The 17,493-nt window shown below is 36.1% G+C and overlaps 1 protein-coding gene across 1 annotated transcript in view; it reads right to left on the bottom strand.

Annotated features, from left to right (window-relative positions):
• The window catches only part of LOC107565078 (CUB and sushi domain-containing protein 1-like), a 61,809-nt gene extending 44,785 nt beyond the window's left edge, over window positions 1–17,024 (bottom strand). The window contains exon 1 of the mRNA XM_016250263.1: window positions 16,934–17,024. Within this exon, the coding sequence (XP_016105749.1) occupies window positions 16,934–17,024 (91 nt within the window). The remainder of the gene's footprint in view (window positions 1–16,933) is intronic.
• Window positions 17,025–17,493: the final 469 nt, after the last annotated feature.

Below are 17,493 nucleotides of genomic sequence, written 5' to 3'. Positions count from 1 at the left end.
AGGAAACACAACAAATTTAATACATTTCTGATGATCAGGAAGTAACAGCAATTTAATATAATCAGTCTGTGATCTCCAAAATGCTTACTGATCATTAAAGGTTGCATTAGTTTTATATATCCTAATGATATTGAAAACATCTTAAATCTGTATGTATTACTGTCCAACTGCCAACTGAAACAATGAGACAATATTATTAGTATTTTTTTATATATTACACATAACACAATACTTCAATAAAGAAACACTTATTTTTGAAGAGAGACATGGTCATGTTATCACTGCATTGTCTGCATGACCCTGATAATCGTTACTGGCTATTTATTGATTTATTATTGTTTGTTTGTTTGTTATACGTCTGACTGTTACATCAAAGCAAGATTGTGCCCATTGAAAATTCTGTGATGCGTTCAGATTAGACATATTCCAGTTGTTGCAGAGAAACAAATTGCATCGTCTCAGAAACAAATCACGTCATCAGTGGTGAAAAAAAATCATACCAAATTAGTGATAAAAATAAACCAAATGCCTAAATTTCTTGTTCTGATAAAGGTTCTACTATTAATACAACCACTATACATCTCACATCATTGGTCCATCTCCAAAAGAATGCTGTTGACAATTTTGTGTGCTGTATTTGAACCCAAGCAGCTGAAAAAAAAATGCATTTATGCTTTCTAATTGCCGTCTTTTTTTCTGGTATGCCATTATTGTCAGGTTTTAATCATCATTTCTCACAGATATGTAACTTTCTCTTGCCTGCAGAGAGAGACTGCGGGCACAAGAAGCTCGTCAACAGTGTGAATTGCCACAGACAGGACGGTGTCCCAAATCCCTTAGTTATGCAGTTATCTGTTTGTGCTGTTACCTACAGCATTAATAACCCCATACAGCATGACTAGATTAAACGGCTCACCGAAAGAGGCGCATACAAATATCTGTCGTTCAAAGGACACCATAAGTGGGTCACAATTACCGCCTGTTGTTCCTATCATTTATAACGTTTTCTTCACGATCGATTCTTTGAAGCATCAGATATCTCTTTGAAGCTTCTCTTTGAAGATATAAGTGCTAAAAATTCAGTATCACAATGACCTTGCCTTTTTATTATGACTTCGGAGATATTATGAAATCCCACTATGAATTAAAGTAATTTTTTCTTCTTCTTCTTTTTTTTATTTTATAAAATGTTTCACAAGGGACTGCTAAATTAAAGCACCTGAGCTAGGGGAGTTTGATGTTAGGAAGCTGCTAAGCTAAAAATACAATAATATAATAAACATAAAAGTACCAGCACACACATTTTGGGCGGAATAATCCAATTTTTCATAAGAATTTTGCCATTACTTTTCAGTACTTTGAAATTCAAAATCACGTTTATTTATTACCAGCATTCTCTCACGACATCTTTTTAATGGATGTCATCTTTCACCAATGGGTCACATTATTCACATCCATTTTATGATTTGCTGTATTCTTTCATGTCATTCCTATGTGGGTTTTCAAAGACACTGGATATACTGACTGTTGTAAAGCCCTTTTCTAATATATAAAGTTTAATAGCAATGCCTGAATTGTTTCTGGCTTTTGATGCTACTGCTTCAGTGGTTCCTGGAAGTAATTTACATTTTATTCAAGTTAGAGGTTTATCTTAAATTCAAACTGCTGTTCAGCTTGAATATCACATTGAAATACTGAAGTAAAACAAACAAATTATATTAACTATGATAAAAATCATATCATGCCTCTGAACTGAAGTATGATTTAATGTATCTTACATATTTACAGACACTTTGCTTTTAAGAAAAAGATGAGTGTAAATAATTTATTGAATCTGGGATGTATATTTGAATGTATTTATTTTGAAATGGTCAAATGCCATTGACTGTGAAAATTGCATCTGCAAGTGTGTTTTAAGTCTCTATATTAAATTTTTCCATATTCATTTTGAAGTCACTCCAGATTCCTGATGTGATGCTGAAGCATTTGCTTATTCCCCTTTGAAGTAAAGCAACCTACACTCACAAAAACAAAGTATTTTAATCTGAAATGACTCCTATAAATTCAATATATAGGGAGGAATAGTTGTCATTTTAATAACTGAATGGAACTGTCTTTTTTGAAAGAGTCCCAAGACGTTCTTCAAATATTTTCACTTGCACATCATGTAGCTGGTGAACAAATGAAGAACATCTACCCCGACTCGTCCATTATAAATAAATAAATAAAGAGTGATAATTAAAACTTTAGCTTTGCAAAGAAATTAATAGGTAAACCTACAAGTAATTTCATGAATTTTAGTAGAAGGACTAGGTATTTACATCAACATCCATATGTGTCAATCTTCAGCTATTTATATTGTCAGTTTATTCACTATGAAATTTGTTCATTATATTAATAATAATAAAACATTCTTATTCATTGCATCATTCGAATTGATAAACATGCATTGTGGCTTTCACATAAACATAAACAAGTACACAAGGCTCCTTGCAATTGTAAAACGCAATAAATCCATTTCACTACTGCATAATGCATTTCCCATTTTCACAGACAGAGAAAAACATGCTCTGCACATTTCTGTGTTGCCTGCACAGCATTATGGGACTAAACTCGCATGTCTTAGGGGATGACTTTCATCTCGCAGACATCTTGCAGTACATTGCATCTCACAGAATGAGTCAAACCGGTGTTTAAGGAGTTGTAGGGGTGTCATCAGTTACTGTCATGGCGACTGTCACACTTGGGTAAACTGCCTCAAAGGCAGTGCAAGTAAAGAGTGGGCTCAGAGGTCATCGAGGTAGAGTTAGCCATGCTGGTCCACCAACTGACTGAAATTCCATTACCGTGGGCAAGCTCAGTTAGATGTCAATGATCACTTCTTTTTTCCTGGAGGAACTCAATCCAATCACAGGCCAGCAGTATATTACAACAGTGTTATCAAACTAAAGACCATCTACATGTGTGTAGATAGAAATCATTGGACAAAGGAGTAATGAAACAGATCAATTTCTAAATTCTAATTGGATGAGCATCAATCATAGCCTTTGTAAAGTTACCATGTAAACAGCACAAAGCCTATTATTAGCATGTCACTTTTACTCTGCCATCCCAATTGTTCTTATTTAAATTTGTGTTCTTTTTTTATATAATACTTGTTTGTACTGTCATTATCTTTCACTACCTAAGCTTTGTCACAAGTATGTCAATGCCTCATGCACCCAGTCTGTGCAACTGATACTTGTGAAACACAACTCTTGACTTGTGAAAGTTTGACTAATAAAAAATATTTATATAGTGCATTATTAACAATTGTAACAATTCATGTTTTTCATCAAGCATAAAACAGATTAGCGTAGTAAAATGACTGTTGTTCATAGTGGCTCACAAATAATTTTAGGGCACCATAGATACATCCCCAATTATAAGAAATTTGTGTAAACTTTTTGTAAAATGCAATTAACAATTCAAGAATCTGTGATTTGTTAATTCTCTTTGACCTTTATTTAATTGACAAAAGTACAAAGAACAAATTTACAATGTTTTCACTGATCAACTTAATTGTATTTTGTAAATATAAACAAAAACTCCAAAAAAAATGGGACAGAGGCATGTTTACCACTCTGTTACATCAACTGTCCTTTTAATTTCGTTTTTCATCAAGCATAAAACAGATTAGCGTAGTAAAATGACTGTTGTTCATAGTGGCTCACAAATAATTTTAGGGCACCATAGATACATCCCCAATTATAAGAAATTTGTGTAAACTTTTTGTAAAATGCAATTAACAATTCAAGAATCTGTGATTTGTTAATTCTCTTTGACCTTTATTTAATTGACAAAAGTACAAAGAACAAATTTACAATGTTTTCACTGATCAACTTAATTGTATTTTGTAAATATAAACAAAAACTCCAAAAAAAAAATGGGACAGAGGCATGTTTACCACTCTGTTACATCAACTGTCCTTTTAATTTCAATCTTTAATTGATTGAGAATTGAGGATGCTAATTGTTAAAATTTTGCAGGCAAAAGATTTGTCCAATCTTACTTCATGCTAGACTTCAGCTGCTCATCAGTCTGTAGTTGTTATTGTCTCCTTTTCATTATGGGCCATACATTTCCAATAGGAGACAGATCTGCTGGCCAATCAGTAACATCCTGTGTCTACAAAACCATGCTGTTGTAGCACATGCAGAATTAGACCTGGAATTGTATTGATCTAATAACCATGGACCTCCCATGAAATATCATCATGATGGCAGTATATGTCTCTGTACAATCCCAATACATGCCTCCATGTCAATGTGTTCCTTCGCACATACACTATTCCAGTCACCCATGGCGTTTGCTCTGCTGCACCCCCATACTATGACAAACGTTTGCTTTGCATCTGTCGCTGGTGAAAGTCTGGATTGTCCTTTGGTCTTTGGGACGGAGAATCTTTTCCCAAGAATAAGCTGAAGCTTGTCTTTTTGACTACCTGAGACAGAGAACCCAGCGGCATCACTGCATCGAATTGATGTATAGTTTTCTCCTTGTGTAACTGAGATTCAAGTTGCATTTCTTAATGCAGCAGAAGACTGTGGTTAATGACAGTGGTCAGAGCCGATCCTAGCATTTTAGGGGCCCTAAGCAAACTTTCAAAAGTGGCCCCTCTACATACGGTTTCACCTAACCACCACCTCCCATCCTCCAATGTGTATATCCTACACTGACACCATATTGTAAAGTTTTAGAAAACTGTCTTATTAATCTTTCATGATATAAATATGAAGGTAAGCATATTTCATGTTATACAAAAAATGTAAAGTATAAATGTTTTACCACTACTTTCAAAGAAATATATCAAAATTTAAAACGAATGCTTTAATAAAGCAAAAACACCTGCCAATGGGTTATGAAAATTATTTAAATTATTATTATGAATCATTATTGTTCATAACAATTAGGGGTGCTCCGATCAGGATTTTTGAGGCCGATCACCAATCACAGAAAGCAGTATCTGCCGATACCGATCACCGATACCGATCTTTTTAAAGCCTTTTTATAATTTATAACTGTTTATAGTGATACTCCAATCAGGATTTTTAGACATTTATTCAGGGCCTGAATTTCATTTTTGAAAATGGGGAGAATTCCCCTCTTAGGTGACTCTTTTGAGAGGGGAAGCAGCACGGACTGTGTTTTCACAAAAGAGTCCACTACTGATGTTTACCACAAACACAACATTTATCCATTATTTTGATTTCAAATCCAAACATCGTCACTGAAAATGCTTTTTCAGCGTTGCAATTTTTTTTTACACAGTACAGTAATACAATCTTTCACAGACATGTTTAAACACAATGAATATAAGCAACAAATTATTCAAAGTTTCTCAAGCAAGTGGCAAAACATTTAAACTACTTTTCTTACGTTATCACAAAAATACCATTGACAGAAATAGTCAGCTCTACTACCTTTTCTTTTGCATTTAAATCTTTATTACAAGCAATCGTGCGGCTCATAAAGAACTTTGTTTTCCTACCTCCACGAATGCCATCTATTATTGCCTTGTTTATCTAAAAGTGCTCTTTTCCTTTAAACCTAACCAAAAAGCCATATGTGTAGACTTTAATAATGTGTATTTATGGTGCAATTACTAAATTTTCGTGTCAATCCATGTTCATACTTACTGCAAACAATGTGCTGTTACTTTAATTCAGCGCTTGCAGCGCAGTAATAGACTCGGTGTGGACACGATCTCTGCACTGCTGCAGACGCACCGCTCCTGAACGCACTGCTGGACCGCAACCGTGTGCAGTGAACGCTTTAATCCGTTAACATGAGCGCGGATTTGAATTGAATTGAATGGATTTGAAAAATGCGCACCACATACGCACTGCAAACGGAGTAATGTGAACCTGGCATTATGTGTGTGCGCTGCAAGTGCGAGTGTGCATGAGCGCATGGTCTCCAGGAGAGCGCGCGTGCGCTGAATGATTAAACACTGGCAAGAATAAAAAATAAATGCAATATAAAGTTTAGTGCCGATGTGACACTGCCTCGATTGTGCAAGTGACAATTCCTGTGGTGATTTGAAGACATTGAACATTTTGAGATGCTCACCAAGGCACATCAAATGTCGCTCATAACTCCACAGCTATACAGTCAAGTTAAAAATGGGTATGCATCTTAGGATAAACACTTTAGTGCTATTTTTTCAAATTTGTCCAAGGTGATTTGTTTGATTTGCATGAAACTGGACCACTATTTAGTGATACTCCTAACAAAAATAATTTTTATTTGTTGTCCAAACATCACAAAACTTGGTACACGTTAACAACGGGATATTCTGAGGAAACACAACAAATTTAATACATTTCTGATGATCAGGAAGTAACAGCAATTTAATATAATCAGTCTGTGATCTCCAAAATGCTTACTGATCATTAAAGGTTGCATTAGTTTTATATATCCTAATGATATTGAAAACATCTTAAATCTGTATGTATTACTGTCCAACTGCCAACTGAAACAATGAGACAATATTATTAGTATTTTTTTATATATTACACATAACACAATACTTCAATAAAGAAACACTTATTTTTGAAGAGAGACATGGTCATGTTATCACTGCATTGTCTGCATGACCCTGATAATCGTTACTGGCTATTTATTGATTTATTATTGTTTGTTTGTTTGTTATACGTCTGACTGTTACATCAAAGCAAGATTGTGCCCATTGAAAATTCTGTGATGCGTTCAGATTAGACATATTCCAGTTGTTGCAGAGAAACAAATTGCATCGTCTCAGAAACAAATCACGTCATCAGTGGTGAAAAAAAATCATACCAAATTAGTGATAAAAATAAACCAAATGCCTAAATTTCTTGTTCTGATAAAGGTTCTACTATTAATACAACCACTATACATCTCACATCATTGGTCCATCTCCAAAAGAATGCTGTTGACAATTTTGTGTGCTGTATTTGAACCCAAGCAGCTGAAAAAAAAATGCATTTATGCTTTCTAATTGCCGTCTTTTTTTCTGGTATGCCATTATTGTCAGGTTTTAATCATCATTTCTCACAGATATGTAACTTTCTCTTGCCTGCAGAGAGAGACTGCGGGCACAAGAAGCTCGTCAACAGTGTGAATTGCCACAGACAGGACGGTGTCCCAAATCCCTTAGTTATGCAGTTATCTGTTTGTGCTGTTACCTACAGCATTAATAACCCCATACAGCATGACTAGATTAAACGGCTCACCGAAAGAGGCGCATACAAATATCTGTCGTTCAAAGGACACCATAAGTGGGTCACAATTACCGCCTGTTGTTCCTATCATTTATAACGTTTTCTTCACGATCGATTCTTTGAAGCATCAGATATCTCTTTGAAGCTTCTCTTTGAAGATATAAGTGCTAAAAATTCAGTATCACAATGACCTTGCCTTTTTATTATGACTTCGGAGATATTATGAAATCCCACTATGAATTAAAGTAATTTTTTCTTCTTCTTCTTTTTTTTATTTTATAAAATGTTTCACAAGGAACTGCTAAATTAAAGCACCTGAGCTAGGGGAGTTTGATGTTAGGAAGCTGCTAAGCTAAAAATACAATAATATAATAAACATAAAAGTACCAGCACACACATTTTGGGCGGAATAATCCAATTTTTCATAAGAATTTTGCCATTACTTTTCAGTACTTTGAAATTCAAAATCACGTTTATTTATTACCAGCATTCTCTCACGACATCTTTTTAATGGATGTCATCTTTCACCAATGGGTCACATTATTCACATCCATTTTATGATTTGCTGTATTCTTTCATGTCATTCCTATGTGGGTTTTCAAAGACACTGGATATACTGACTGTTGTAAAGCCCTTTTCTAATATATAAAGTTTAATAGCAATGCCTGAATTGTTTCTGGCTTTTGATGCTACTGCTTCAGTGGTTCCTGGAAGTAATTTACATTTTATTCAAGTTAGAGGTTTATCTTAAATTCAAACTGCTGTTCAGCTTGAATATCACATTGAAATACTGAAGTAAAACAAACAAATTATATTAACTATGATAAAAATCATATCATGCCTCTGAACTGAAGTATGATTTAATGTATCTTACATATTTACAGACACTTTGCTTTTAAGAAAAAGATGAGTGTAAATAATTTATTGAATCTGGGATGTATATTTGAATGTATTTATTTTGAAATGGTCAAATGCCATTGACTGTGAAAATTGCATCTGCAAGTGTGTTTTAAGTCTCTATATTAATTTTTTCCATATTCATTTTGAAGTCACTCCAGATTCCTGATGTGATGCTGAAGCATTTGCTTATTCCCCTTTGAAGTAAAGCAACCTACACTCACAAAAACAAAGTATTTTAATCTGAAATGACTCCTATAAATTCAATATATAGGGAGGAATAGTTGTCATTTTAATAACTGAATGGAACTGTCTTTTTTGAAAGAGTCCCAAGACGTTCTTCAAATATTTTCACTTGCACATCATGTAGCTGGTGAACAAATGAAGAACATCTACCCCGACTCGTCCATTATAAATAAATAAATAAAGAGTGATAATTAAAACTTTAGCTTTGCAAAGAAATTAATAGGTAAACCTACAAGTAATTTCATGAATTTTAGTAGAAGGACTAGGTATTTACATCAACATCCATATGTGTCAATCTTCAGCTATTTATATTGTCAGTTTATTCACTATGAAATTTGTTCATTATATTAATAATAATAAAACATTCTTATTCATTGCATCATTCGAATTGATAAACATGCATTGTGGCTTTCACATAAACATAAACAAGTACACAAGGCTCCTTGCAATTGTAAAACGCAATAAATCCATTTCACTACTGCATAATGCATTTCCCATTTTCACAGACAGAGAAAAACATGCTCTGCACATTTCTGTGTTGCCTGCACAGCATTATGGGACTAAACTCGCATGTCTTAGGGGATGACTTTCATCTCGCAGACATCTTGCAGTACATTGCATCTCACAGAATGAGTCAAACCGGTGTTTAAGGAGTTGTAGGGGTGTCATCAGTTACTGTCATGGCGACTGTCACACTTGGGTAAACTGCCTCAAAGGCAGTGCAAGTAAAGAGTGGGCTCAGAGGTCATCGAGGTAGAGTTAGCCATGCTGGTCCACCAACTGACTGAAATTCCATTACCGTGGGCAAGCTCAGTTAGATGTCAATGATCACTTCTTTTTTCCTGGAGGAACTCAATCCAATCACAGGCCAGCAGTATATTACAACAGTGTTATCAAACTAAAGACCATCTACATGTGTGTAGATAGAAATCATTGGACAAAGGAGTAATGAAACAGATCAATTTCTAAATTCTAATTGGATGAGCATCAATCATAGCCTTTGTAAAGTTACCATGTAAACAGCACAAAGCCTATTATTAGCATGTCACTTTTACTCTGCCATCCCAATTGTTCTTATTTAAATTTGTGTTCTTTTTTTATATAATACTTGTTTGTACTGTCATTATCTTTCACTACCTAAGCTTTGTCACAAGTATGTCAATGCCTCATGCACCCAGTCTGTGCAACTGATACTTGTGAAACACAACTCTTGACTTGTGAAAGTTTGACTAATAAAAAATATTTATATAGTGCATTATTAACAATTGTAACAATTCATGTTTTTCATCAAGCATAAAACAGATTAGCGTAGTAAAATGACTGTTGTTCATAGTGGCTCACAAATAATTTTAGGGCACCATAGATACATCCCCAATTATAAGAAATTTGTGTAAACTTTTTGTAAAATGCAATTAACAATTCAAGAATCTGTGATTTGTTAATTCTCTTTGACCTTTATTTAATTGACAAAAGTACAAAGAACAAATTTACAATGTTTTCACTGATCAACTTAATTGTATTTTGTAAATATAAACAAAAACTCCAAAAAAAATGGGACAGAGGCATGTTTACCACTCTGTTACATCAACTGTCCTTTTAATTTCGATCTTTAATTGATTGAGAATTGAGGATGCTAATTGTTAAAATTTTGCAGGCAAAAGATTTGTCCAATCTTACTTCATGCTAGACTTCAGCTGCTCATCAGTCTGTAGTTGTTATTGTCTCCTTTTCATTATGGGCCATACATTTCCAATAGGAGACAGATCTGCTGGCCAATCAGTAACATCCTGTGTCTACAAAACCATGCTGTTGTAGCACATGCAGAATTAGACCTGGAATTGTATTGATCTAATAACCATGGACCTCCCATGAAATATCATCATGATGGCAGTATATGTCTCTGTACAATCCCAATACATGCCTCCATGTCAATGTGTTCCTTCGCACATACACTATTCCAGTCACCCATGCCGTTTGCTCTGCTGCACCCCCATACTATGACAAACGTTTGCTTTGCATCTGTCGCTGGTGAAAGTCTGGATTGTCCTTTGGTCTTTGGGACGGAGAATCTTTTCCCAAGAATAAGCTGAAGCTTGTCTTTTTGACTACCTGAGACAGAGAACCCAGCGGCATCACTGCATCGAATTGATGTATAGTTTTCTCCTTGTGTAACTGAGATTCAAGTTGCATTTCTTAATGCAGCAGAAGACTGTGGTTAATGACAGTGGTCAGAGCCGATCCTAGCATTTTAGGGGCCCTAAGCAAACTTTCAAAAGTGGCCCCTCTACATACGGTTTCACCTAACCACCACCTCCCATCCTCCAATGTGTATATCCTACACTGACACCATATTGTAAAGTTTTAGAAAACTGTCTTATTAATCTTTCATGATATAAATATGAAGGTAAGCATATTTCATGTTATACAAAAAATGTAAAGTATAAATGTTTTACCACTACTTTCAAAGAAATATATCAAAATTTAAAACGAATGCTTTAATAAAGCAAAAACACCTGCCAATGGGTTATGAAAATTATTTAAATTATTATTATGAATCATTATTGTTCATAACAATTAGGGGTGCTCCGATCAGGATTTTTGAGGCCGATCACCAATCACAGAAAGCAGTATCTGCCGATACCGATCACCGATACCGATCTTTTTAAAGCCTTTTTATAATTTATAACTGTTTATAGTGATACTCCAATCAGGATTTTTAGACATTTATTCAGGGCCTGAATTTCATTTTTGAAAATGGGGAGAATTCCCCTCTTAGGTGACTCTTTTGAGAGGGGAAGCAGCACGGACTGTGTTTTCACAAAAGAGTCCACTACTGATGTTTACCACAAACACAACATTTATCCATTATTTTGATTTCAAATCCAAACATCGTCACTGAAAATGCTTTTTCAGCGTTGCAATTTTTTTTTACACAGTACAGTAATACAATCTTTCACAGACATGTTTAAACACAATGAATATAAGCAACAAATTATTCAAAGTTTCTCAAGCAAGTGGCAAAACATTTAAACTACTTTTCTTACGTTATCACAAAAATACCATTGACAGAAATAGTCAGCTCTACTACCTTTTCTTTTGCATTTAAATCTTTATTACAAGCAATCGTGCGGCTCATAAAGAACTTTGTTTTCCTACCTCCACGAATGCCATCTATTATTGCCTTGTTTATCTAAAAGTGCTCTTTTCCTTTAAACCTAACCAAAAAGCCATATGTGTAGACTTTAATAATGTGTATTTATGGTGCAATTACTAAATTTTCGTGTCAATCCATGTTCATACTTACTGCAAACAATGTGCTGTTACTTTAATTCAGCGCTTGCAGCGCAGTAATAGACTCGGTGTGGACACGATCTCTGCACTGCTGCAGACGCACCGCTCCTGAACGCACTGCTGGACCGCAACCGTGTGCAGTGAACGCTTTAATCCGTTAACATGAGCGCGGATTTGAATTGAATTGAATGGATTTGAAAAATGCGCACCACATACGCACTGCAAACGGAGTAATGTGAACCTGGCATTATGTGTGTGCGCTGCAAGTGCGAGTGTGCATGAGCGCATGGTCTCCAGGAGAGCGCGCGTGCGCTGAATGATTAAACACTGGCAAGAATAAAAAATAAATGCAATATAAAGTTTAGTGACGATGTGACACTGCCTCGATTGTGCAAGTGACAATTCCTGTGGTGATTTGAAGACATTTGCGTATTTTGAGAGAGAAAGAGAGAGCGCGGGCGCTGATTCACTCACGTTGTTTGTGAAATTACGTCTCACACAAGGTTTTCAAATTACTTTAAGTTATTTAATGAAGAAATATGAGTACCTCACCTTCAGCATTATAATTAATTCACCCGCGCCAGACTGAGACGGTGTCACTGCATGTCGTGCCAAACCTCTCACGGCAGTCATCAGCTTGAGATTGTTTTTTTGAGATCGGCCTTTTTAGAGACCATCGATCAAACATCCCAACGTGATTATCGGCCGATGGTGATCGGTAGCCGATCAATCGGAGCACCCCGAATAACAATAATAATCTATTTTCTAGACTGCCTTGTTTAAGTCCAGATTAAAATGCAAAAATATATGTGCAAACAAACATGTAAATGAAAACATGAAAACACTGTTTTGACTTTCTTCTCTGTGATAAGCAAGTAGAGAGCTAAGTTGCTGCTTTGTGTAGAGGGGTAACCGCTGTATTCCAGTACTTCAATAAAAGCCACCTCCTGTCAGAAAATGAATTTGCATTTTTATTCAGCCCGTCTGCATTTTTTTTTCCCATATCAATTTGAAAATCAAGTTTAACTGGTCGCTAATATATGGGTCAATATCACCATAGAGAGCCTTTCAACCCTCACAATACTCAAACATGTTGTTTTTAATTTCCCATTCGCTTTATGTCATATCATAAATAGTAGACACTCAAGTACTATAGAAACATATTAGCTGAGCTCCCACACATTTTTTTTTAGATAATTATGGGCCATTATTCGAAGCATAAACCATAAGATATGTCCACCCTGTCATGGACATACAGCATATATTACTGTTAAATATGTTTTCATTGCAAAATTATGATGCAAATTATATTGTCTATTCCCTTTCCTAAACAGGGTTATTAAAAAATAATATAATAATAAATTATATAATTGCATCCTCAATCACATTGATATACCCCCCATTCATTTTAGATTTTAGCAATATTAACTACAAATGAACACTATGTCCATGGACATTTTGAGCTTCAATTAGCATATTAGCTTACAACAAACTGTGACTAGCTAAATATTTAGTCTGGTTGTTGAAGAGAATATTTTATGCCGACAGGGTGGACATGTTAAGCTTTGACAAAGCAAGTAAGCAAACTCATACAAAGAAAATTTGTCAATTGAAAAGTCACTAACAAATTTCACCTCATCCGTTGAAATTCCCGCCACTGAAGAGACAAAATATGTTGTCCTGAGGTCACTAAAGGGAATGCCTTTTCGGATTCCCCAATACGACAGGGTGGACAACCATTCAAGGGACATGGGCAAACTCTTATTGTTTTTATTAAATAAAAATATCGATTTTCATTACCAAATGATCAGTACACTCAAATTGAGTAATCTCTTATTTAACAAAATATTAATAGGAGATTTTTTTATTTTATGGTTTGACAATATTCTACTATCATTAAAATGTAATGAGCAGTGCATGGGACATAGCAAAATAACACGCATCCTCTTACACAAAACTAAAAATAAAAACAATCTAGAAAATGTATCTAAAGAGCCAAGTAATGCTTTTGTTATGAATATAAAAACTTAGCCTAATATAACACTCCCTTTCATAGTCATTTTTATGTTAAGTTATCATGGAAAATTTGTTATTTATTTACAGGACACCAAAAGGCACCCTACAGTAATATTGACCAATAAATATATAAATAAGCTAATTGTCACAGTACAGAAGGAGACCAGGGACGGAGAGGTAAAGTAAACTGAGAGCTTTATTGAACAGGTGCTGGGAGAGGGAGAGAGATATGGAGGGCCAACGGGTTAGAGCAACAGTCTAAGGAACGGAAGGGATCGGGCTCACGTGATGAGGGGTTCCTTTGTGGATCGGGCTGAAGAGGATGGCACAGAGACAGGCCAGTATCAGGATGGAGTCTGTGTTCAGTGAGTCAGGTAAGGAGTAGCGTAGTGAACCATAGATCAGATGGTGAGGGACTGAAAGGAGCGTGCTTTTGAAGGTGGCTTGATTGGTGGCAGCAGGTGCAGGTGAGGATTCTGGGATATGGAGTCCAGAGCTGGTGACAGATGACAGATACTCCCTGACACTAATAGGCTATGTTCTAAAAATCTAAACAATTCGGATAATAAGGTATCTCAAATCATTCAGGTCTTTTGAAGTGCCCATGATAACACTGTGCACAGCACTGTTGTTACACTGGCATAGCGTCTTCAAAGCTCTCATGAAATGCTGAATTAATTCGAAAAACACAATGCAGCAGCCACTATTTCAGAATTAGCTTTATAAAATCTATCACTTAACCATATCTTGCTCACATTCTTTCCTATTTTTCCTCGTTTTCACAGCAGATTGAAAGTGTTCCGCACTGACATGAGGGGAAGGCTGGGCCTTGCGTAATTTACGGGGGCCCTAGGCAACTTGCGTAGTGAGCGTACAGGGCCGATTGACTCTGACAGCAGTTTTCTGAAATACTCCTGAGCACATGTGGCTATATTTAACACCGCAGCATTACATTTCTTTTGCAATGCCATCTGAGCGCTCAAAGGTGATGCACATTCACCTGAGGTTTCCTGCCTTGCCCTACACAGACTAAGATTTCTCTGGATTCCCTGAATCTTGCCACAATATTATGTATGGTAGTTGGTGATCGAAACATGATCCCCTCACCTATTATCAATACACCTGCTTATTGTGGACTGTTTCAAAACAGTGTAACTTGGATATTCTATAAGCTTTTCATTTTTATTTTGCCTCTATCCCACATTTTTAGAAAGTGTCGCAGCCATCAACATCAAAATTTGTTGATATTTACAAAATACATTTAAGCTGGTTAGTGAAAACATTGGACATCTTTTCTTTGTACTTCTTGTCCATTAAATAAATGTTAAAGGAAATTAACAAATCACAGATTCTTGATTTCACTGCATTTTACAAAATGTCCCAACTGTTTTGGAATTGGGGTTGTATAATCCCCCTTTCGAAGGCTTTTCAAAATGGTGCTCTGAGATATATACACCCCCCAACGCCCCCCCCAAAAAATCCTCCAAGATGGCAGATGAGCCAAGAGAAAGGTTGATAATAAATTGCATTTAATGGCATCAAGTATTGTTAAAATTATTTTTGTGTGCAATGCATTTTTATGCTTATTAGAGCACTGCATTGTTAGCTTAGCACCAAGGAAATGTCACAATTGATTGGAATCCATTGTGAACCGTATCCCCTGAACACATTTTGTGCAGATAACAGTATTAACTACTGTAAGAGTTGTTGCCTGTGTAGAGCATTCCAGATCAGTCATTTAATATATGCTGTGTCATGTTAGTTAGAATGATGCCTTAGGGGATCACACCCTGGACAAGAAACGTAAGATTGTGTTGCACCACATTTTTAGCATGCAAACATGCATTGTTTTCTATAAGGGTACATTTTGGCATCTGTCCGCAGCACCCAGCTATGGAGCTATTCAAAATCCTGCCATACCACAGAGCTCCACTAACTCTATGATTTTTTTTTTTTCAATAAATGACATTATATTGTCACAAATCATTGTTACTTTACATAATGGCTTTACCTTAGGCAGGAAGCTTGTGCATTGTGCATTTCTCAGCAAAATGTTTGTTTTGTTGTGGCTTGAATAAAGCCTGTATGTAGCATATAGAAAGTTATAATAATATAGATTGCCCCCGTTCACTCTCCGTTTTTTTTCTCATCAATGCCACTTTTGTTAATTCTTGAAGTGAGCCTTTGCCTGTCTGGTGATTAGATGCACTGTTTTGGACTGCTCCCTTGAACTGAACGTGATGCATCCGGTATGCAATACCTGTGAGTTGTCCCAGCCAAGACGCAATGCTGTGTGGCGCTTTTCATCTGGTGTGTGATCACCTTTAGGAGACAGCTGCCTATGTACACAACAAGATTTTGGAACAAATCTATTGAGTTCATTGTACTACACCTCCCTCCAGTTAGCAGATCTCAAGCTAGCAGAGCACTACTGGGATGTAGAACAGCAGATTTGCTGCATGTATGAGCAATCAATAAATCTGTAGCAACTGTGAGATGCAGTCATGTCAACATGGACCAGAATCTCTAAGGAATGTCTCTGGCTCCTTGCTGAATCCACGCTGCAAAGAATTCAAGCTGTTCTGGGGCCAAAGAGGCATCATGCGCAGCATTAGAAAGGTGTAGTCAATAAAATAGCCACCAAGTGCACGTATACAGTAATGTCCTCCAATGGGAATGATATCGATCGATGTAACGTTTTAGTCTGGTCGATGCACCCTGCATCTTCTAGGCTTCCACAGGTAGCTTGTAAGCGCTGGGGTATAAACATTGTTTAGGGTGCACTGAACTATCTCATGGTTCACACGCTGCTATTTTTCTCAGCTTGTGCTGGGATTTATCGACAAGACAATTCATGCATAACGCTTTGAATGAGCACAATGGGCATTCATTTACAAGCTGAGAAGGGAACTCCATTCCTTATCAATGTTGTGTGCCTGGCCACAAAGAAACAGAGGCAAATTCACAACAGACATCAAGCGGCTCAAAGAGATATTTACGATTGTGCCATTGCTCCATGAATAGAAAGTCTTTTGGTTGGTGGATTGGAGCTGAGTGGGAAGTGAACTGGATTGTAAATCTCTGGAGCGGACAATCCCGCAGCCATTGGCAGAGCAACAGACACCATGTTTCATTCTAGCTAATGTCGCTGTTTAGTAATGTGGCCCAGGTGTTATAAACGACAGGCCATGCTGAGATTTATGCAACTGATTCTAGATCTCCCCGATTACCTGTTTTACCTCTTCTCTCAGCGTGTTTTCCTTTGTGATGCGCACTTGCTGATGCAACATAGGGGTCCAAAGCAGTCTTACATGCCATGTGGTTTTGCATTGTCTCAAAAGAAATTATAGAAGATCTGATTAGCATGTTGAGAAGTTATGACTAGCACAACTCCATGAGAGCAGTGCACAGTCTACTAGAATACAGTGGTAACATATTTTGCATATTGGAGATTTTGAGGATAGAATCTGTTTTGCGCTCTTTGAAGCTTGACCAAAGTAGTCAACAAGACAAAAAAGTAAATAAATAAAATAAATACATAAAATTTCAGTCTGTTTGATAAAGCATATTGTATGCCTTCAGAGAACTTCAAACACATGTAATTATATCTTTATTGACTATTAGCAATAGTGAAATTGTGTCTGAAGCAGGCTACCTAGACTAATTATCAGGCTAGCTGATAATCTTAGAATCTTAGTTAGTCCTGTTCTGATGAGCAGTATGATTGGCGATCATGCCAGCCACTCAGAATTTACCCCCTCATCTCATCTAAATTTTTTATTTTTTTTGATTAACTGTC

Source organism: Sinocyclocheilus grahami, unplaced genomic scaffold, assembly GCF_001515645.1.
Source record: "Sinocyclocheilus grahami isolate Dianchi unplaced genomic scaffold, SAMN03320097.WGS_v1.1 scaffold980.1, whole genome shotgun sequence".
NCBI lineage: Eukaryota > Metazoa > Chordata > Actinopteri > Cypriniformes > Cyprinidae > Sinocyclocheilus > Sinocyclocheilus grahami.
This window is presented reverse-complemented; position numbering and strand designations above follow the sequence as displayed.